The 24,289-nt window shown below is 42.3% G+C and overlaps 1 protein-coding gene across 1 annotated transcript in view; it reads left to right on the plus strand.

Moving 5' to 3' along the window:
- Positions 1-23,803, plus strand: part of dcaf12 (DDB1 and CUL4 associated factor 12) — a 99,377-nt gene extending 75,574 nt beyond the window's left edge. Inside the window, exons 6-9 of the mRNA XM_078551299.1 lie at positions 5,096-5,161; positions 9,919-10,081; positions 17,071-17,258; positions 22,747-23,803. Coding sequence (XP_078407425.1) covers positions 5,096-5,161; positions 9,919-10,081; positions 17,071-17,258; positions 22,747-22,905 — 576 coding nt within the window. The 3' untranslated portion in view covers positions 22,906-23,803. The remainder of the gene's footprint in view (positions 1-5,095; positions 5,162-9,918; positions 10,082-17,070; positions 17,259-22,746) is intronic.
- Positions 23,804-24,289: the final 486 nt, after the last annotated feature.

Consider the following 24,289-nt stretch of genomic DNA (forward strand, 5'->3'; position numbering starts at 1 on the left):
ATGCTACCACCTTATCTTTTGCACTGATGTGCTGGGCTCCTCCATGATTGAGAATGGGGATGTTGGTGGAGCTGCCTCCTCCATTGAGTTGTTTAATTGCCCACTATCATTCATGACTGGATTTGGCAGGACTGCAGAGCTTAGACCTGATCCGTTGGTTGTGGGGTCGCTTATATCTGTCTATCACTTGCTGCTTATGCTGTTTGGCACGCAAGTAGTCCTGTGTTATAACTTCACCAGGTCGACATCTCATTTTTAGATATGCCTGATGCTGCTCCTGGCAAACCCTCTTGCAGTCTTCATTGAACCAGGGTTTATCCCCTGGCTTGGTGGTAGTGGTAGAGTGGGGGATATGCCAGGCCATGAGGTTACAGATTGTGATTGAGTACAATGCTGCAGCTGATGTCCCACAGTGCCTCATGGATGTCCAGTTTTGAGTTGCTAGATCTGTTTGAAATCTATCCCGTTTATTACGGTGGAGGATGTCTTAAATGTGAAGACATGGCTTCGTCTCCACAAGGACTGTACGGTGGTCACTCCTACAGATACTGTCATGGACAGATGCATCTGCGGCAGGCAGGTTGGTGAGGATGAGGGCAAGCATGTTTTTCTCTCTTGGTTACTTCACCACCTGCCGCACACTCGGCCTAGCAGTTATATCCTTTAGGACTCAGGCAGCTCGGTTTATGGTGCTGCTACTGAGCCACTCCTGGTGATGGACATTGATGTCCCCCACCCAAAGTGCATTCTGTGCCCTTGTCACCCTCAGTGCTTCCTCCAAGTGATATTCAGCATGGAGGAGTACTGATTCATCAGCTGAGGGAGGGCAGAACGTGGTTTCCTTGTCTATGTTTGACCTGAGACCATGAGACTTCACGGGGGGCAGGAGTCGATGTTGAGGACACCCAGGCAACTCCCTCTTGGCTGTGTTCCACTGCGCTGCCACGTCTGCTGGGTGTGTCCTGCCGCTGGGACAGGACATACCCAGTGATGGTAGTGTCTGGGAAATGATCTGTAAGGTATAATTCTGGGCATATGGCTGTCGGGCTGTTGCTTGACTAGTCTGTGAGACAGCTCTCCCAATTCTCGCATAAGCCCCCAGATGTTAGTAAGGAGGGCTTTGCAGGGTTGGGTTGCAGTTGTTGTTTCCAGTGCCTAGCTTGATGCCGGGCGATCCGTCCGGTTTCATTCCTTTTCATTGACTTTTTAGCAGTTTGATACAACTGAGTGGCTTGCCACGCCATTTCAGAGTCAACCACATCACTGCGGATCTGGAGTCACATGTAGGCCAGATCAGGTGAGGACGACAGATTTCTTTCCTTAAAGGACATTGGTGAACCAGGTCGGTTTTTACTACAATTGACAATGGTTTTATCATTAAACTTTTTTTAAGTCCAGATTTTTATTGAATTCAAATTGCACCATTTGCCAGGTGGATTTTGAGCTCAGGTCCCCAGAGCCTTACTCTTGGTCTCTGGATTACCAGTAAAATGACAATACCACTACGCCACCATCCTCCCTCTAGTGCAAGCTAGGCCAATCTTTCAGCCTTGTTTTAATTCCTCATGAATTTGGTGTTCTCAATCTCAGCACAAGCTTCCACCTGCATTCCACACGGTGAACCATAGAGACTTTCGGCCTCAAGTTGCTTTCTCTTTCACAGACTCTGGCAGACTAACCCATGTCTGTCTGATATTCTGTGAAAGCTACAATGGCTTCCTCTGCATCCTTCCCCATGGCAGTGTGAATCACATGAGCCGTTATCCAGGTAGAATTGCTGATTAGCTATCCTTAGCATCACCGTTCATCTTGGAACTAAATCATTTGTTTCAAGAACAACTTGTTACAATCTGACAGTTTCAACACTTTTCTGGAGACACTGGCTGCAGCCATTGTCTACAAGCATGGACATCTTACACTTTCTTCCCAGTAAAACACAACATAAGAAATGGGAGCAGGAATGGACCATATGGCCCTTAAGCCTGCTCCACCATTCAATATGATCATGGCTATTCTTGAGTTTCGTCTCCACTTTCCCGCCTGCTTCCCATATCCCTTGATTCCCTGAGGGACTAAAAAACCTGTCAACAATGGAGCATCCATAGCCCTCTGGGGTAGAAAATTTCAAAGATTTGCAACTGTTTGAGTGAAGTAATTTCTCCTCATCTCGGTCCTAAATCATCGGCCCCTGATCCTGGATCGTGTTTTTACATTCCCTGACTAGTGAAAACAATTCTTTAGCATCTATTCTGTCAAGCTCCTTCAGAATCTTATATGTTTCAATTAGATCAGTTTTCATTCTTCTAAAGTAGGTTTGTCCGGTCCACAGGCTTGATTGTGGCCTGCGAAGCCCCTCTTTGTGGCCGCCGGAGCAATTGTTAAGGTGGTGGTAAGACAGGTCAGTGAGGTCAAATATTTCTGCAGAGGCCTGCTCCTCCAAACATATCGGTCCTCTCCTACATTTGCTGCTGATAGACTCACCGGTTCTCCTGATGTTCTCGGCACTTTCCCCCAGCACTCGGCACTTCCCCCAGCAGCTTTCCCTTGGCTCCAATGGCTTTCCCTGGCTTCCATCGCCTTCCTGGCTCCTGGTGGCTTTCCCCCCAACCCCCAGCTCCTTGAGCTTCTTCTCACCCAACCCCCCACCTGACAGCTAGCAGTGCTTTCTCCTGCCTGCCCTGCCCAGTCCCCACCAATTTAGTGAGTGAGGGTGGGTGGGTCAGAGTGGCTAAGTGAGGCTGGGTGATTTACACAACATGTCCCTGAATCGTGCAGCAGGTGCATTTTCAACCAAGATTGTCTGCTACAGCACAATCCAATTTGTCTGAGCAAAACGTGAACATTTAACACCGATCCATATGGATTACTGACATTTTTGCTGTAAATGCCCAATCCAGTTAGCTGACTGACCTAGTGTTTACTGTGATTACCCATCCAAATACAAGACTGACCATAACAACGCGTATGTGGTGGAGGGGGGGTGTGTGTGTGGTGGTGGTGGTGGTGGGGGGGGGGGTGTGTGGTGGGGGGTGCGTGTGTGTGTGGTGGGGGGGGTGGTGTGTGTGTGTGTGTGGTGGGGGGGGAGAGGAGGTGTGTGTGGTGGGGGGGAGGAGGTGTGTGTGTGTGTGGTGGGGGAGGTGTGTGTGTGGTGGGGGAGGTGTGTGTGTGGTGGGGGAGGTGTGTGTGTGGTGGGGGAGGTGTGTGTGTGGTGGGAGAGGTGTGTGTGTGGTGGGGGAGGTGTGTGTGTGTGTGGTGGGGGAGGTGTGTGTGTGTGTGGTGGGGGAGGTGTGTGTGTGTGTGTTGGGGGAGGTGTGTGTGTGTGGTGGTGGTGGGGGGGGGGGGTGTGTGTATGTGGCGGTGGGGGTGTGTGCGCGCGTGTGGCGGTGGGGGGGGTGCGCGCGCGTGTGGCGGTGGGGGGGTGTGCACGGTGGAGGGGTGGCCGGGGGGGGGGGGGGGGTGCGGTCGGGGGTAGTAGAGGGCGTGTGTGGTGGTGGGGGGGCTTCGGACGTTGGAGAGGGGGAGTTAGATGGGAGAGGGGGAGGTGGGTGGGCGCAAGTGGGCGAGTGATCACATGGAAGGTGGTGGGGCGGGGGGGTGGTGTGCGAGCGTCTGGCTCACTCGCAGTCTCAGGATTCTCATTCACCCTCACCACGCCACAGCAACACGACCTCTCACCCATTCTCAGTGGGTGAGGGTGAGTGAGCACCCTGAGACTGGGAGTGAGCACGACACGCACATCCTTTCACACTGTAATGGCCTGGATAGAGTGGACATGGGGAAGATGTTTCCATTAGTAGGAGAGACTAGGACCCGAGGGCACAGCCTCAGAGTAAAGGGAAGACCTTTTAGAACAGAGATGAGGAGAAACTTCTTTAGCCAGAGAGTGGTGAATCAATGGAAGTCATTGCCACAGAAGGCTGTGGAGGCCAGGTCATTGAGTGTCTTTAAGACTGAGATAGATGGGTTCTTGATTGGTAAGGGGATCAAAGGTTATGGGGAGAAGGCGGGAGAATGGGGTTGAGAAACTTATCAGCCATGATTGAATGGTGGAGCAGACTCGATGGGCCGAATGGCCTAATTTCTGCTCCTATGTCGTATGGCCACCTCTATTACTCATTTTTCTTAAATTATTAATTTGTTTTGATTTTTTTGCTTACCAAATTGTTTCTTTTCATACAACAGCTTTTTTTATTCGGAGCTCATGTTTAATGTTGTGCCAAAAGCTTATCTTTGCGAAACTTGCTCATCAGCCCCCTGTGTGTGAGGAAAAATTGAAATGTGTGCCCCCCGACCCCCAACGCGATGTGTTTTGCTAAGTCTGTTCTAAGCTCCAGAGAATATGGGCCCAATTTACGCAGCCTCTCATCATAAGACAACCCCCTCATCCCAGGGACCAATTTAGCGAGCCTTCGCTGTGCAGCGTCCAATACAAGTATATCCTTCATTAAACAGAACACTGTATTCCAGATGTGGTCTCACCAAAACCCAAGAATTGCAGTAGAACCTCTTTATTCTTGTACTCCAATCACCTTGCCAACATGCCATTTGCTGTCTTTACTGGTTGCTGTACCTGCATGTTAACTTTCTATTTTCCTTGTATGAGCACGTGCGTGTCACTTTGAAATCAATATGTACTATTGAAAAAAATCTGCTTTTCTATCTTTATAACCAAAGTGAAGAATTTCACAAAACAATCTCTCTCTCCTTTGATCTCTAACAATCAAACTACCCAGGCTTGTTGTCAGGAAGACTTCAGAACAGCTCACATGACCCCCTTCATATTACCCTAAATTAAAGATACAGTCCTGAAACACCATAATCTCATAAATCTCATTGTAACAAAATATAATTTTCAATTCATGATTTAAAGGAATATTTTTGCAATAATTGTGCTAGATGAAACCTGTATTTTATCAATAATCCTCTCATTGAAATGGTTAAAAAAAAAATTAGGATAATTTTGTCATATTGATGTATATGAAATAAATTGAGTTCAATGGGATTGAATTAAACTCCTAGTTTGAACACCTGACAAACAAAACAATTAAACATAGACTTCGATTTATACTCAACTATTCTATTAATTGTTTAACAGGAGCTTGGAGCAGTATCTCTTGATGGTTACTTTCATTTATGGAAAGCAGAAGACAATTTAACAAAGGTAATATTTCCTTTATTAACATTGAAAAAAACTGCAAAATCACAAGTGAAATATTCATATTTTTAAAAGTTTACACAACTGTCACAAGTGAGCCTGTTATGTTACCAGTTGCTGTACATCTTGAAACCAATATCATGTATAATGATGTGCTAGGTAGTGAATTAGATAAATTATCCCCAGTGCCTTTGGTTAAACTATTAACTGAGATTTAAAAAAGGACTCTTTTCGTTGACATGTTGGAACGTGGAGTAAGATTTTATTTTATTCTTTCACAGGAAGTGGGTGTCCCTGGCTAGGCCAGCATTTATTGCCCATCCCTAATTGCCCTTGAGAAGGTGGTGGTAAGCCACCTTCTTGAACTGCTGCAGTCCATGTGGTGTAGGGACACCTACAGTGCTGTTAAGGAGGGACTTCCAGGATTTTGATCCAACGACAGTGAAGGAACGACGATATATTTCCAAGCCAGGATGGTGTGTGGCTTGGAGGGGATCTTGCAGGTGGCTGTGTTCCCATGCATCTGCTGCCTTTGTCCTTCTAGATGGAATGGGCTGCAGGTTTCGAAGGTGCTGTCGAAAGAGCCTTGTTGAGTGGCTGCAGTGCATCCTGTAGGTGGTACTCAGTGCTGCATTGTGCCTCGAGGGTGGTGGAGGGAGTGAATGTTTGTGGATGGGGTGCCAATCAAGCAGGCTGCTTTGTCCTGGATAGTGTTGAGCTTCTGGAGCGTCGAAGGAGCTGCGCTCATCCAACCAAGTGGAGAGTAACCCATCACACTCCTAACTGGTGCCTTGTAGACGATGGACAGGCTTTGGAGAGTCGAGGTGATAGTTGGGGGATTCAGTGATGTTATTGCCATTGAATGCCATGGGGTAATGGTTAGATACTCTTTTGTTGGAGATGGTCAATGCCTGCCACTTGTGTGGTGCAAATGTTACTTGCCACTTATCAGCCTGAGCCTGAATGTTGTCCAGGTCTTGCTGCATATGGGCACGAACTGCTTCAGTATCTGAGGAGTCACCAATGTTGTTGAACATTGTGCAATCATCACTGGACATCCCTACTTCTCACCTTATGACGGAGGGAGGGTCATTGATGAACCAGCTGAAGATGGTTGGGCCTAGGACGCTACCCTGAAGAACTCCTGCACTGAAGTCCTGGAACTGAGATGATTGACCTCCAACAACCCCAGCCATCTTCCTTTGTGCTAGGTATGACTTCAACCATCGAAGTTTTCCCCCTGACTCCCATTGACTCCAGTTTTGCTAGGGCTGCTTGGCACCACACTCGGTCAAATGCTGCCTTGATGTCAAGGGCAGTCAATTTCGCCCCACCTCTGGAGTTCAGCTCTTTTGTACATGTTTGAACCAAGGCTGTAATGAGGTCAGGAGCGAGTGACCCTGGCAGAACCCAAATTGAGCATCAGTGAGGAGGTTATTGCTAAGCAAGTGTCGCATGATAGCACCATTGATGACCCCTTTAATCACTCTACTGATGATTGAGAGTGGACTGATGAGACAGTAATTGGCTGGGATGGATTTGTCCTGCTTTTTGTCTACAATTTTCCACATTGCTGGGGAGATGCCAGTATTGTAGCTGTACAAGAACAGCTTGGCTAGGGCGCACCATTTCTGCAGCTCAAGTTTTCAGTACTATTGCTGGAATATTGTCAGGACCCCATAGCCTTTGCAGTATCCAGTGCCTTTAGCCATTTCTTGATATCTTGTGGAGTGAATCGAATTGGCTGAAGACTGGCATCTGTGATGCTGGGGACCTCTGCAGGAGACTGAAATGGATCATCCACTCGGCACTTCTGGCTGAAGATTGTAGCAAATGTTTCAGCCTTATCTTTTGCACTGATGTGCTGGACTCTTCCATCATTAAGTATGGGGGTATTTGTGGAGTCTCTCCCTATAGATAGTTGTTTATTTATCCACCACCATTCGTGACTGGATGTGGTAGGACTGCAGAGCTTAGTTCTGATCCGTTGTTTCTGGGATTGCTTAGCTCTATCACTTGCTGCTTTCACTGTTTGGCGTGCAAGTCGTCCTGTGTTGTAGCTTCACCAGATTGAAACCTCATTTTTAGGTATGCCTGATGCTGCTCTTGGCATGTCCTCTTGCACTCTTCATTAAACTAGGGTTGATCCCCTGGTTTGATGGTAATGGTAGAGTGGGGGATATGTCGGGCTATGAAGTTACAGCTTGTGGTTGTTTACAATTCTGCTGCTGCTTGTGGCCCATGAATGCCTAGTTTTGAATTGCTAGATCTGTTTGCATTCTAGCCCATTTAGCACGGGGGTATCACAACATGATGCAGGGTATCCTCAATGTGAAGTTGGAATTTTACCTCTACAAGGACTGTGCGGTGGTCACTCCTACGAATACTATCATGGACAGATGCACCTCTGACGAGTAGATTGGTGAGGACGAGGCCATGTAGGTTTTCCCCTCTTGTTAGTTCCTGCTGATTCATCAGCCAAGGGAGGGCAGTAGTTGTTAATCAGCAGAAGGTTCCTTGCCCATGCTTGACCTGATTCCATGAGACTTCATGGGTCCAGTGTCGATGTTGAGAACTCCCAAGGCAACTCTCTCCTGACTGTATACCACTGTGCCGTCACATCTGGTGGGTTCTGTCTTTTTGCTGGGACAGGACATAGCCAGGGCTGGTGATGGTGGTTTGTGGAACATTGTCTGTAAGCTGTGATTCTGAGTGACTTGTCTGTGGGCCGGCACTCCCAAAGTAGGCACAAGGCCCCAGATGTTTGGAAGGAGGACTTTGCAGGGCCGACAGGGCTGGCTTGCTGTTGGCGTTTCCGATGCCTAGGCTGTTGTGGATGATCCGCCCCATTTCATTCCTTTTTCTAGGCTTCGTAATGGTTTAATGCAACTGAGTGGCTTGCTAGGCCATTTCAGAGAGCATTTAAGTGTAAACCTCATTGCTGTGGGCCTGGAGTCACATGTAGTCCAGACCAGGTAAGGATAGCAGATTTCCTTCCCTGAAGGGAAGTGAACCAGATGAGATTTTACAACAATCAACAATGATTTCACCGTCACTATTACCACGGCTAACTTTTTAATTCCAGATTTGTTAACTGAATTTAAATTCCACCAGATGCCATGGTGGGATTCGAACCCGTGTTCCCAAAGCATTAGCCTGAGCCTTTGAATTATTAGACGGTGACATCATCACTAAACCACTGCTTCCCCTTAAATAGTTTGCTTTTAAAAAGGTTTGAATTCCTTGGGTGGTGTTATGAATTTTATTTGCGGGTTAAAGAGTGGAATGGGTGAATAAGCATCAAAGGCCCTGAAAGAGTTTGAAAAAGATTTAATGAAATGTGTTGAAGATAATTTTCTCATCAAGGAATGAATTACAACTGGTTGATTTTTGCAATGCTTGTACATTCACTAAGACATTGCATCAAAAGAAGCTGATCAGATCAAAAACATGATTAGTTTGGTGAACTCGGAAAGGCCAGTATCAATTTTTTAAGTGTCAAATCTAGACAGGTGGGTTGCCTCCACAATATTTTCATATATAAAGAAAATATTTAACTAATTCTACTTTTTCCATTTTACTATGTTTTAAAAAAAATATATTTTTAAAATGATTAATACATTATTGTGGAAATGGAACTTGCCAATATTGAAATTGAATTACAAAATTTTAAACTTTCAAAAGGAATGGCTGTTTCTTGCCATCATTGATTTCATAGGTTTGTTAAATAATAGCAGATTTCTCTTGCTTTTTGTCACAGTAAGTTAGAAAATACTATTGTTTTTATTATTGTAAATGGAAGCATTTTTAAAAGAGAAAATATGTAAACTTTTCATGGTGATGCTTAGTTAATGAGCTCATCACCCAGTGATTAAAAAATTTTTTTTCTCAAATTAAATTTCTGTCCAAAATAAGGTTTTAAACAAAATAATTTCTTTAAGGAGTAGTTATTTCACAACATAATTAAGTTTATTAATTAAATTATATTTTATGTTTTGTGACTTTGAATACCTTGATTAAAATATTTACTTCAAGGCTTCAGCCACTATCAAAAGCCAGGGCTTGGATGTAGTATTTTTGTTGAATATATGCAGTGTCCACAAATGCCCAGTCTTCAAAAGTGGCATTAAATTAGGCAAATGACAGTGAATCTTTGAGTTGGCAGCAAAACCTGGCTGTTTTCCAAAGTGCTTTGAATAAAACCTTGGGCAAATTTCAAAAATTTTATACAGGTGAAATGTACGTAGGTTGAAAAATATCAAGGTTCTTCATTTCAATGTGAGCGCTTGTGTATTTATGTAAGAGGAGAAAAAGACACGTTGATTGAACATCTGTTGAAGCTTTTGTTGGTTTTGAATTCTAAATAACCCATAAGCCTAAGTCTTATGCTGAGGCATGCACGGCTTTTCCTCAAGAAAGAGAAGAAATTAGTGTTTAAGAGACAGGAAAAGGAATGAGAGAGGTTACAAATAAAAGATACAGAAATGATACAAATAAATGTGACTTTCAGACAAACAGAGAAAAAAGCAGGTGGGTGGAAGGAGACTGGAGAGTGAGAGATGGGCCAGGCCAGTTATAAGGGACCATTTCTTTTGTCCTCTAGTGTAAAAAAAAATAGGCGATCAACTATCTACTTCAGGGACATGTTCAATTTGTGTGACGTTTAATCTGTGAAAACATATTTGGATAGAGTTTTTTTTTAAAATTAGCGATTTGTAAAATTCAACCCCAAGTAAAATTTAAATGCTTGTTTTCTGTTCAAGCTGCTGTCTACCAAGTTGCCACATTGTCGAGAAAATGTTTGCTTGGCGTATGGACAAGAATGGTCGGTATATGCTGTGGGGTCCCAAGCACATGTTTCTTTCCTTGATCCAAGGCAGCCTCAAAGCTATGTAAAGTCAGTCAGTTCCAGGGAGCGGGGCAGTGGTAAGTTGCGAGAAATTGAAGCTGTGTTGCCTGCTAGTGACTTAGCTGGGTAAATACATTGTCCTTTTTTCTGTCACCACTGGCATTTATTTATTCACCGCATGCATTTTATTTCACGAAACAATATATTTAAAAATAAACAGGTTACAAGTTGAAAGAATACTGACATTTAACAATTAATCATCCAGATATTAATAAAGTTTTTATTTTGAAATATTTAAAAGCCTTTGTATTTTATAGAAGAAACATGTTCTATACTGCTTTTCATATCAATAAATGTACAGGTGAATATATTTACAGGTGAAATTTAATTATTTATATTTGTACAATAATTTAACACCTTATTTCTGAAAGAAATAAAGAACAACTGGATAATGGCATCTTTTTAATTGCTGTAGAACCTTTTTAAGGTTCATAATTTTTCTATGCAGCTGGAGTGGAGATGTATGCCCTTGCTAGCAGATGATTGCCTCTACATAGTTAGGTGAGGGGGGAATCCTGTTACATAGGTGGAGATGGATCCAGATTGCTTGTATGGTTGCCTGTCTGGTATTTTTAGTACCGATCCATTTTACTCGCGTGGGGATCCAAATGCCTTGCAGCTTGAATCTACCTGCCATTACCTGCACTTCAAATTTGTCTGCATCTCAAGTTAGATCTTTTGTACACACCCAGGATTTTGGCATGTGATTAGTGGTGAACCACTATAGATTACGTGTTGATTTTGGGGCACCCGAAGACCATAAAAAAAGATAAATTTAAGGTTTTGAAGTCATGAGCTTAATGTTTTTCAAGGCTAATTTTGATCATTTATTATCCTCCTTTTTTGAATGGCTGTCACTTTCAGCTAAACAAAATAAGTGACAGGCATTCTGTGACACATCCCTCAGGGCAATGCCTTGACCAACCAGGGTCAAGCTGCCTAGTTGAAATTTCAGCAATGCTTGGCAGTTTACTGTCAATCACCATCACTGGTGCATTCTCCATGGCAACGCCTCTACCAATCGGTCTACTTGGCAACCAATCAGCACTCTCTCCTCATACAGTATGAATTGTCATTTTCCCCTTATATTGGTATTCTTGCAAAATATCCCAATGAGTGCAAGACAAGCTTTTGACGTGCCTCTTTTTTTTCCAGCAATACTAATGCTTAAGATGGTCTATTTGATTAAAATGGTCAACGGCATGCTGATCAAAGACAATTCCTTAGAATTGCAAGATGTATACTTTCACACATTGACTTATAGCACTAGTGTTTCATCTTGTTTTCACATTTTCACACATATCTGGTCTTGCTTCCTTACATTGTATGGGCAATTGACCTACTCAAAGTTTGTTCACCAGTTGTCCTTTTCAGGTCAAAAATCAGGAACATCAAGTTTCTAGTCAATCTCTTTTTTAAAAAAAAAATCAGAAGTATATGGAGGCTGATAAAAATGCTCTTTTTCAAGTTATGCAATATCTAATTCAGTATGTTTAACAATTTGAAGTTGACAAAATCATTACCAATTATATCAACTTTTCAGCTTATGGAGTTTGGACATCTTATGTTGTAGAACATTTTTTTCTTCAAGTGGAGCAAGAGTAATAAAATTCTTGAAATGTTTATAATTACTGAATAACACATAAATATACTGTAATTCTAATGGTTAAAGAAATTGTTAGATTGTGATAGCTCAGTGGATAAATTCTGAGTACCATAAGGGCTTGGATTATCCCAAGTTTGCACCTTGATGTCAGGTGATATCAATCTAACACAGTCAGAGGCAGGAAGTGTGGGAAATAAAATGTGCTGGGGTCCTGTTTCTGATTTTTAGCAGGTGACTCCAGCTGAAAATTGTGTTATGTGATTAGTTCGGGTGTAATACTTTCATTTCTGGTAACCTGCTTATATCCCTGCTTGTGATCACACTTCGAATATCACATGTATTTTCTGACACACACGTTTTCATTTCCATAACTTTTTGAAAAAAAATTCCATGCAATATTTTAAAGTAGTGTTCCATGTAATTAGCATGTAACTCATATATTTATAATAATGTTTGACCCATCTTTAAATACATAGAAGCATACATAGAACATAGCAGGAGTAGGCCATTCGGCCCTTTGAGCCTGCTCCGCCATTCATTATGATCATCCAACTCAATAGCATGCTCCCGCTTTCTCCCCATATCCTTTGATCTCTTTCGCCCCACGAGCTATATCTAACTCCTTCTTGAAAACATACAATGTTTTGGCCTCAACTACTTTCTGTGGTAGCAAATTCCACAGGGTCACCACTCTCTGGGTGAAGAAATTTCTCTTCATCTCAATCCTAAATGGTCTACCCCATATCTTCAGACTGTGACCCCTGGTTCTGGACTCCCCCACCATCTGGAATATCCTTCCTGCATCTACCCTGCCTAGTCCTGTTAGAATTTTATAGGTTTCTATGAGATCTCCCCTCATTCTTCTGAACTCCAGCGAATATCCTAACCGACTCAATCTATTCTCATATGTCAGTCCCACCATCCCAGGAATCAGACAGTAAACCTTCGTTGCACTCCCTCTATAGCAAGAACACCCTTCCTCAGATAAGGAGACCAAAACTGCACACACTGTTCCAGGTGTGGCCTCAACAAGGCCCTGTATAATTGCAGCAAGACATCCCTGCTCCTGTACTCAAATCCTCTTGCTATGAAGGCCAAGATACCATTTGCCTTCTTTACCGCCTGCTGCACCTGCATGCTTACCTTCAGCGACTGGTGTACGAGGACACCCAGGTCTCGTTGCACATTCCCCTCTCTCAATTTATAGCCATTCAGATAATAATCTGCCTTCCTGTTTTTGCTACCAAAATGGATAACCTCACATTTATCCACGTTATACTGCATCTGCCATGCATTTGCCCACTCACTCAGCTTGTCCAAATCACATTGAAACATCTCTGCATCCTCCTCACAGCTCACCCTCCCCACCCAGCTTTGTCTCATCTGCAAATTTGGAGATATTACATTTAGTTCCCTCATCTAAATCATTAATATATATTGTGAATAGCTGGGGTCCCAGCACCAATCCCTGCGTTACCCCACTGCCATTTGGAAAAAGACCCGTTTATTCCTACTCTTTGTTCCCTGTCTGCCAACCAGTTTTCTATCCATCTCAATACACTACCCCCAATTCCACGTGCTTCAATTTTACACGCCAGTCTCTTAAGTTGGACTTTGTCGAAAGCTTTCTGAAAGTCCAAATAAACCACATCCACTAGCTCCCCCTCATCAACTCTACTAGTTACATCCTTGAAAAATTCCAGTAGATTTGTCAAGCATGATTTCCCTCCCATAAATCCATGCTGACTCTGTCCGATTCTGCCACTGTTTTCTAAGTGCTCAGCTATTAAACCTTTTATAATGGACTCTAGAATTTTCCCCACTACCAACATCAGGCTGACTGGTCTATAATTCCCTGTTTTCTCTCTACCTCCCTTTTTAAATAGTGGGGTTACATTAGCTATCCTCCAATCTGTAGGAACTGTTCCAGAGTCTGTAGAATCTCGAAAGATGATCACCGATGTATCCACTATTTTTAGGGCCACTTCCTTAAGTACTCTGGGATGTAGATTATCAGGCCCTGGGGATTTATCGGCCTTCAATCGCATCAATTTCCCCAACACCATTTCCCTACTAATACTGATTTCTTTCAGTTCTTCCCCCTCACTAAACCCTGTGTTCCCCAACATTTCTGTTGTGTTATTTGTGTCCTCCTTTGTGAAGACAGAACCAAAGTATTTATTTAGTTGGTCAGCCATTTCTTTGTTCCCCATTATAAATTCCCCTGTTTCTGACTGTAAGGGACCTACATTTGTCTTCACCAATCTTTTTCTCTTCACATACCTATAGAAACTTTTACAGTCAGTTTTTATGTTCCCTGCAAGCTTACTCTTGTACTCTATTATCCCCTTCTTAATCAATCCCTTGGTTCTCCTTTGCTGAATTCTAAATTGCTCCCAATCCTCAGGTTTGTTTTTTCTGGTCAATTTGTATGCCTCTTCCTTGCATCAAAGACTATCTCTAATTTCCCTTGTAAGCCATGGTTTGGCCACCTTTCCTGTTTTACTTTTGCACCAGACAGGAATAAACAATTGTTGCAGTTTAGCCGTGCGCTCTTTGAATGTTTACCATTGCCTATCTACCGTCATCCCTTTAAGTAACGTTACCCAATCCATCATAGCCAACTCATGCCTCATACCATTGTAGTTTCCTTTATTAAGATTCAGGACCCTAGTCTCAGAATCAACTACGTCACTCTCCATCTTGATGAATAATTCCATCATATTATGGTCACTCATCCCCAAGGGAATGATTGCCAATTATTCCTTTCTCATTACACAATACCCAGTCTAGGATGGCCTGTTCTCTAGTTGGTTCCTCAACATATTGGTCCAGAAAACCATCCCGTATACACTCCAGGAATTCCTCCTCTACGGTATTGTTACTAATTTGATTTGCCCAATCTATATGCAGATGTTCCTTTATTGCATGCATCTCTAATTTCCTGTTTAATGCCATTCCCAACATCACCACTACAGTTTGGGGGTCTATATACAACTCCCACTAATGTTTTTTGCCCCTTAGTGTTTCTCAGCTCTACCCATACAGACTCCACATCGTTGGAGCTAATATCTTTCCTCATTATTGCGTTAATTTCCTTGTTAACCAGCAATGCAACTCCACCGCCTTTTCCTTTTTGTCTGTCCTTCCTAAATACTGAATACCCCTGGATGTTCAGTTCCCATCCCTGGTCACTCTGTAACCATGCCTCCGTAATCCCGACTATATCATACCTGTTTACACCTATTTGCGTGGTTAATTCATCCACTTTTTGCGATTGTTCCTCGTGTTAAGGCACAGAGCCTTAAGACTTGTCTTTTTAACATTACTTGCCCCGTTCCCACTATTTTCCACTGAGGCCCTGTTTGATTCTTGCCCTTGATTTCTCTGCCTATCACCTTTTTTATTCCCCTTTCTGCCTTTTGTTCTGGTCCTTGATTCCCCTTCCTCTGACTCCTTGCATAGGTTCCCATCCCCCTGCCATTTTAGTTTAAACCCTCCCCAACCACTCTAGCAAATATTCCCCCTAGGACCTCAGTCCCGGTCCTGCCCAGGTGTAACCCGTCCAGTTTGTACTGGTCCCACCTCCCCCAGAACCAGTCCCAATGTCCCAGGAATCTGAAACCCTCCCCCTCACACCATCTCTTCAGCCACGTATTCATCCGATATATCCTGCTATTTCTACTCTGACTAGCATGTGCCACTAGTAGTAATCCTGAGGTCCTACTTTTCAACTTACTTCCTAACTCCCTATATTCTGCTTTTCGGACCGCATCCCTTTTTTTTAACCTATGCCGTTTATGCCAATGTGTACCACGACCACTGGCTGTTCACCCTCCCCCTTCAGAATGCCCTGTAGCCGCTCTGAAACATCCTTGACCCTAGCACCTGGGAGGCAACATACCATCCTGGAGCCTCGTTTGCTGCTACAGAAACACCTATCTATTCCCCTGTAACTATTGCATTCCCACGTTTTTTACTCCTCTGCACAGCAGAGCCAACCCTGGTGCAACAAATTTGGCTGTTGCTGCTTTCCCCGGAGAGGCCATTCCCCCCAATAGTATCCAAAGCGGTATATCTGTTTTGCAGGGGAATAGCCACAGGAGATTCCTGCACTGCCTGCCTAGTCCTCTTGCTCTGCCTGGTGGTCACTCATTCCGTTCCTGCCTGTGGACTCTCAGCCTGCGGTGTGAGCACCTCTCTCTATGTGCGATCCACGACACTCTCCGCCTTGCGGATGCTCCACAGTGTCCCCAGCCGCCGCTCCAGCTCCGAAACCCGGGCTTCCAGGAGCTGCAGCTGGAGACATTTCCCGCACACGCTGGCCCCGGGCACTGGAAATGTTCCCAGCTTCCCATACAGAGCAGGAGGAGCTCACCATGGCTTTGAGCTTTCCTGTAATGACTTACCCCTTTAAATTAAATTGAACCTTTTGGAAGATACTTAATATCAAATAATATCAATTACTTGAGGGCCCTTCTTCCCTGCTCCTCGTTACAGAATATAGCCCTTACAAATGATGAACCACAAAATAAGACCTTAAAAACTATAAGCGATAAAAGTAGTAAATACTTACCCGACCGTATTCACAGTACTCAAAGGATCTCCTCGTTCTCTCCTCACCAAACTCCCTCAGTCACCTCTGCTCTCCCAGCTCCTTTTTAACTCCCGACTCCTGTCGAGCTCCTTTTCAACTCCTGGCTCCTCTCGCGCTCCCCTTCAGTTCCCGGCTCCCCTCGCGCTCCCCTTCAGCTCCCGGCTCCCCTTCAGCTCCCGGCTCCCCTCGCGCTCCCCTTCAGCTCCCGGCTCCCCTTCAGCTCCCGGCTCCCCTCGCACTCCCCTTCAGCTCCCGACTCCCCTTCAGCTCCCGGCTCCCCTCGCGCTCCCCTTCAGCTCCCGGCTCCCCTCGCGCTTCCCTTCAGCTCCCGGCTCCCCTCGCGCTCCCCTTCAACTCCCGGCTCGTCCTAGACTAGGTTAATTATAAAATTCCAAACAGCAGCACGCCCCATTAGAGAGAAATTCACTAACGTCTAGAAAACCTTAGCAACAGCAATCCTGTTACTGCACCAGAAGAGTGACTTGTGTATTTGGTGGGGTAAGCGAGGATGTAAATTGTATACCAAAACAGAATAAGAAAATAAAACCATTCCAAAGGAGAGCCATATTAAACTTGCAGTGTTAACTCTTGTTTCTCTCTCCACAGATGCTGCCAGACCTGCTGAGTTTTTCCAGCACTTTCCATTTTCATTTCAGACTTCCAGCATCTGCAGTATTTTGCTTTCATTTAAGGAAGAAAATCATTGCTTGATATTCCCTATTTAAGATGAATTAAATCATCTTGAGGCTAAACATTGAAAAAAGATCATAAGTACTAAAAAGCAATTGTTTTGTTTTTAACAGGTATTCGATCTGTAAGCTTTTATGAACACATCATAACAGTAGGAACTGGACAAGGTTCTCTGCTTTTCTATGACATCAGAGCTCAGAAGTTCATGGAAAGGCAGTGTCAAGCGGACTACTACACTGAGAAGCTAAAATTCAAGTCTTGTGAAGAAATTTTAAAGTTAACAACAGGGAAGGGTTGGTTGGTAAGTTGGAGAGAGATTTAATGTTTTCAGTTAAATGTAAGATGTGCACAGTCCTGCATCTTCTGTTCCAGTGGATTCACATGAAGTGTGACAAGTTAGTAAGACTTAAAACCAGCAATGTCTTAATGTGCTTTACAGCCAATGATGTTGTTTTGAAATGTAGTTGCTGGCGTCAGGAAACATAGACAATTTCTGCACAGAAAGATCCCACAAACATCAGTGTAATTCATCACCAGATAATTTGTCTTAATGATGTTAGTCGCAGATAGATATTGGCCAAGACATGAGAGAACTCTACTGATGTTCATTTAATAGTGTCATGGATTCCACCTGTAGGTAGTTGGAACCTCGGGATTTAACATATAGCACCTCGAACAGTGCAGTACTCCCCCAGCTGTGCACTGGTGTGTCAGCTTGAAGCCACAGCTTTGACTCTGCAGTGAGTGTACTACTAATGAGTGACACGAAATATATAAAATGCTTCACAAATTTGCATGTCTTCCTTGTGAACTGTAATCATTAACACTGGGTTTCAAATGAGAAACTTCTTCACTCAAAGCGCTGTGAGCCTTCGGAATTCTTTACCCCAGAGGCTATGGATGCTCCGTCATTGAATATATTCAAGGCTGGGTTAGACAGATTTTTGATCTCCCAGGGAATCGAGGGATATGGGGAGTAGGTGGGAAAGTGGAATTGAGGTTGATGATCAGCTGTGATTGTACTGAATGGCAAAGCAGGCTCGAAGAGTCATATCATTTATTGCTCTTATTTCTTATGTTCTTAAAATCTTGGAGCTCCCTACCTAAAATTATGGGCGCACCTTCACTATGTGGACTGCCGAAGGGCCATCACCTCTAGGGCAGTCAGAGAGGGGCAATAAAAGCTGGCTTTAACCCAGTAACCTGAGTAATGAAGTTAAAAAATGTCACCTGAGGAATGGAGAAATAAGGTGATGTACTGAGGGGAATCTGACAAATGTTAGCATTTTTGTCTTCCACATGGTCTGGATTCTAACACCTGCTGTAAGGTGATGTAATGAGCTGATGACACAAAATAGGGAGAGACTTGGAAAAATAACATGCAGTAAGTTTGCAAAAGATTTTAAAATCAGCTCTGTAGTTTCTTGGATAAATGGCAAATGAAATTTTAACATTTATGAATAATATGAAGTATTGGTACAGATATATACACAGGAAAAAAGGTGGCTTATAAATATATGATGAATTGAATATAGCTGAGGGAGACTTGGAGAATAATAGATGTAAATTTTCATGTTCAGACTGTGCGACAGAGCCATTAAAAGAGCTAATAACATACAAAGATTTATAGCCTGGGCAGTAGATTACAAGTGCACAGAGCTTGTGCTGTGGCTTCACAATGCACTTGCCAGATCTCTCTCAATTTGTGTCATCCATGACCCAGTGGGTAGTACTCTTGTTCAGAGTCAAAAAGTTGTGGCTTCAAGCCCCACTCTAGGCACTTAGGGTGCAATCTAGGTTGACACACCAATGCTGGGGGAGTGCTGCACTGTTAGAGGTGCCATATGCTAAGCCGAGCTTCCATCTGTTCTCAAGCGGATGTAAAAGATTCCATGACGCCATTCAGTGAAGATCAATGGAACCCTCTCGTGTCTTGGCTAACATCTATTCTGCTACTAACATCCTGAAAGCAAATTATCTGGTCACCAGGCTACGTACAGTAAAAGATATATTGCAGTAGAAAGAGTACTGAAATGACCAATAAAACCAATCCCAAGTATGAAGTAATAAAAAAACTTATTCCGCATTATCTATGAAAAGGTGACTAATTGGAATGGTGTAGATTTCATTTAGGAACATATTTGTAATATAAAATGATAATTTGATATTGATGTCACTCAGGTACCTCAAATAAAGTTGGACTTGCGGACCCAAAAACTGAATGAAAGCTGCTTATCAGATATAGAGAAAGTTTCTATCTCATTCCTAAATCTACCAACCAAGATAATTGAGGCAAAAGATGATTGAGATTATTCAAAGTACAATTAGATGGCAATCCAGAATAATGAGTTTTCAAAGACTGAATGACCTTAGACTTGCATTTCTTTCAGTGGAGTTTGAGATTCAGGTTGTATTTTTAGTTATTCATGCTTTCCTTAATGCTATTTAATGCAGGAAAATTTTAAGTGAGAAAGAGAAAATAGCTGCTCGCTTATTACTTAGAACAAGGACATTTAGTGTCCAATTGAAAAGGTGGTTGCATTTAAATATAGAAATCTAGTCTTACAATTTATTTACACTCTACTATTAATTTGTCATTACTTGAATCGAATTATCTGAAAACACAAATTGTTTTCGTGCAAAAAGTAATTTTGAATTAACTGGAGTTGATTGTGTCTTGTTGACACTTTTTAAACTTTTAATTCAGGCCAAATGTAAAATATTCAGAATTTTTTGGTGCCACGGATATTTAGAGGTTATACACCAGGCCTGTGAAGCCAATAAGTAAGAGTTGTCAGAAGCATTGAGGGTCCTCTTGAGAGGAAGGGGTTATCAATTTGTAAATTACCAAAAATGACACAGGCATTTAATAATACTTTGCATCTGGTTTTACTAAAACAGTTATCAGAGAGGTGTATTCTAAAGAGGTTAAGAGTGGACTAGTTAGGTTGTGATGGGTAGAAGGAAACTTTTAGATCATTAGTTAGGCTAAAGGAGGCCAAAACTCCAGCCTGAATAAGATAAATGCAAGAATTCTGAAGGGGGTGTTATGACCACAGCAGATAGTCATAACAGTTAATTGCTGCACAAACTAAATCCCAGAAGGAAACTTGGCTTTTGGGCCATATATTTTTTTGGTATTCTAAAAACGAGAAGACAACATACTGATCTCAGCAGCAAGAACTCCAATAACACTTTTGGGATTTTGAAAAATAAAAGCTAAAGTTTTATTAACAAGAATTAAAGAAAACTTAAGCACACAGATTACAGTGGTATAGTTAAAATTAGTCTTACAAAACATTCCCCCAAAAGACACCCTACTTGGTCAGACCCTCAAGTAAACACCTTCCGGGCAACATTCCCTTATAGATGTTTAACTATAAAAATCCAGTAATATTATCCTCTCTCCCACTCTGCTGTGGAAATCCAAGACTTTAGAACAAAACTGTCTTTTGTGGCCAAAGACTTTTCTGGTTTGACTGGATGGCTGATTTAAACTGCATCTTCTACAAGCCTAGAGCTGTTTCCAGGAGATCTTCCTCACACAGCCAATAGCCCAGAGCAACAGCTAACTCTAAAATAGCTTTTCCTCCTTTCATCTCAGGCTCCATTGTTCTCGCACCTCTTTGAAACTCAAATCCTTCCAAACAGAAAATCTTTAATGTTCCTGTTTTGTGTCTGCTTTTGGGTCAGTAAAATGTAATATACCCTTTGATATTCAAACGAACTCCCAACTTATCTAAAAATACAAATGTTAGATCCAACCTATTCACTTGTACCTCAAACCTAACACCTCTATCCTTTCATGTTTTAAACCCCCCCAGACAATCTGCCTTCTAGTAACCTTTCCCGGCTTAATTAAATCAGTTACACACACACAGCCTTCTTCACAGAATAACACAATATTCCCTAAAAATATATAGTTTTTAAATCTATTCTCACAGGGAGGAAATTGACAAGGCCTTAGAAATTATATTTCAGAGCTTTATTGGATATGGAGGCATGCTGGAGGATGAGAGAGTAAGCAAAGTAGTCACCATTTTTTGAAAGGGTAATGGAACTAACCTGAATAAATACAAGCAAGTTAGCTAGACACCTGTGTTTGGGAAAATGAGTCACTAAGGATAAACTTACAATTTATCTCGATAAAGAGAAATAGTTAAAAGTAACCAGAGATTTCAAAAGGAGTAATTGTGTTTGATAACTGGATTGTTCAAGGCACCGGTAGATGACATAGGAGTTAACCTGGTTGATTGCAAGCAACAATAGTAGCTTCAGAGAGAGTTACTGCAAGTAGACTTACAGCAGTATCAACTTTGGTCTATTATGGCTGCAATAGGGTTACTTAAGTAGGTTACCACTGTTAATCAACAGGGGCATAGAACATAAGAATAAATACATAATCAATTAGTTAGGCGACAGTAAAGAGTACCGTGAGTAACTTTCAGCACTCCATTACAAAATGGGCATGAAAGCTAACTTAAATGTACAGTGTAGATTTACCATAATTCGTGCACAGATTCAGTATAGATGATGGGAAATTATCATGGTGGAAAGCCTTGATCTAGTATTTCCACTGAAAAAGGCCAAGAGGAGATTTATTAAGTGTTTATAAGTGGAGGGAGGGAGTTGAGACACTTCCTTGCACAGGTTTTGGGAGCATGGAATGCTTTTGCCACAGGGAATAACTGAGACATTCCAATCTCTGTATGACTACATGAGTTATCATTTAGTGACTGGTCAGTTACTAGGATTTCTGGGCACATTATAATACAGTATTTTTAAAAAGAAATATTTCTAATCTCTCGAATGTTTTTATTCTTAAAGCATTTCTCCCTGCTGATCTTCCCATTTTGAGGGGTGGCTCACTTATTTGTGTGCGGTTTCACGGTCAGCAGTTGTTTCACCCAGTTCACCGTGGTACATTTTTTGGGCCTTAATGTTAAATGTGAAGGCCATCACAGCTAAGTCAGATTCTGTCCTCTTCCAGTGTCCACACAGAATTTGAACAGGGGTCCAGACAGCAATCGGGGGAGAGACCCCTGGCTGATACTAGGGGATGGCAGGACTGTTGTATGAGGAGGGGTTGGATCGACTGGGCCTGTATTCACCAGAGTTTAGAAGAACAAGAGGGTGTCTGATTGAAACATATAAAATTCTAACAGGACTAGACAGACTAGATGCAGGGAGGATGTTTCTCCTGGTTGGGGAGTCTAGAACCAGGGGCCACAGTCTCAGGATACGGGGCAGGCCATTTAGGACTGAGATGAGGAAAAATTTCACTCAGAGGGTGGTCAACCTGTGGAATTCTCTACACAGAAGGCTGTGGAGGCCGGATCACTGAGTATATTCAAGAAAGAGATAATATTTTGGATATTAGGGGCATCAAGGGGTATGGAGAGAAAGTGGCAATATGGCATTGAGATAGAGGATCAGCCATGATCATATCGAATGGCGGAGCAGGCTTGAAGGGCTGAATGGCCTATTCCTCCTAGTTTCTATGTTTCCCTCTGTAGAGGTGCTATAGCCCCTACCTCTCCCCTGGCCCAACACAGACCAAGACACTGTGAATCTGAGATCTTTGTGCGCTGTATAGTTCAGAGACAGTTACTTCATCTCTGGGCCACTGAGGGAATAAAATTACATTTCTCTTTCCAAAGAGCAGATTGAGAGAAATAATGTAATTGTAATGTTGCTCTTAATTAGTTTTCAGCAATTTGCCTTACTACAATTGAATATTTTTCATTGCATTTTAATTTGATTCTTATGTTTGTATTATATACTTACAGAATCACGATGAAACATGGAGGAATTACTTTTCAGACATCGACCACTTCCCGAATGCAGTCTATACGCATTGTTACGACTCCTCTGGAACAAAGCTCTTTGTTGCTGGGGGTCCGCTGCCTTCAGGTCTTCATGGAAATTATGCAGGCCTATGGAGCTAATAATCCCTTGTCATGTACTGTATTTGCAGATCTGTTGCATTTTATCTCTTGGGTTTTCACATTGCAGCAGTCTTTCCAGTGTTTTAAATATTGTGTGAAATACACAATATTTTTTTGTTTCAACTATGACTCTCTTTTATTTCTTTTAATTTGCCTCAGTGCTTCTCGGTATGCTTCCACTTCCTTCTTGACATAAGTTTCTTCCTGAAAATGTATGTAGATTAAAACTGGTTCACTACTGATAGTGAGATAGGCTCCTTGAATTATTGTGTGACCACTACCAGATTTTCTGTGAAAGTTTGGAGGGGTATAATGTGTGTAAAGGTACTTTGTGTCAATTAAATAGAAAAAACTTAACTGATTCTGTGCAGGAGTGATGCGTTACCTTCACATATATTGAAATATGTTAATGTTTTAGTCCATGTTTCAAATGGACTTGTAATTCTACTTGTAACAATATGTTGAATGTTTTGAAGTATAGGCCTAATGATGCCCAAAGAAATTCATAAATTATTAATAAAGCTGTATGAATAAAAATTGTACATTTTTAAATTATGACATCAAGATGTTAAGCACAAGTTGATGGAATTTACTTATGTGCTTTGAATGAATACCAGATGGTTACAGTTGTTTGGTGTTTTGGGGACGGGGGCTGTTGAATGGCAAGGAGACCTAGTTAAAATATCACAGTCATATAATTAATATTAAAATAATTATAATTGGATGCAGCTATTTCAGTTTATGTACCAGTTAATAATTGCTCTTTTAACAAGTGTTAATTTAAAGGGAACACTTTATTTGTACAAAATTAGCTGTGATACGATTTAGTGTTTGCACAGAAATATTCAGGACTATTTTACTTGCTATGGGTGCTCCTATTAAAAAATCTCTGCCAGTAGTCCCTACTGGAAATTCAAGCCGTTCTTTCGCACCATTGATGCTGAAATAGCATAATTGAAAATATCTTGGTGAAAAAGGAATTTTACAGATTAGGGCATGAAATTTGTGTTGATTGAGTTTTTGGTGCGTTTAATTGGGTAATGTCATTGTCAAACTAGTTGGTATATAATCTCTACTAAAAATAGAAAATGCTGGAAATACTCAGGTCAGACAGCATCTATGGAAAGAAAGAATTGATGTTTCTGATTGACCTTTCGTCAGAACTGGTAAAATTAGAGATTTAACAGGTTTCAAGCGAGCACAGAGCCAGGGAGAAAGAATGTAAAGGAAGATTTGTGATAGGGTAGAAGACGGGATTAAATGACAAAATGAATGAATGTAGAAGACATGAGGGTGATAATGGGACATGTAAAGGGACAAAAGCTGGGTCTAGAGAAGCTGTAAATGGCAACAGCACCTGCTGTCTGAAAAATGGGAGCAGTGG

Source organism: Cetorhinus maximus, chromosome 1 (genome assembly GCF_964194155.1).
Source record: "Cetorhinus maximus chromosome 1, sCetMax3.hap1.1, whole genome shotgun sequence".
Classification (NCBI taxonomy): Eukaryota; Metazoa; Chordata; class Chondrichthyes; order Lamniformes; family Cetorhinidae; genus Cetorhinus; species Cetorhinus maximus.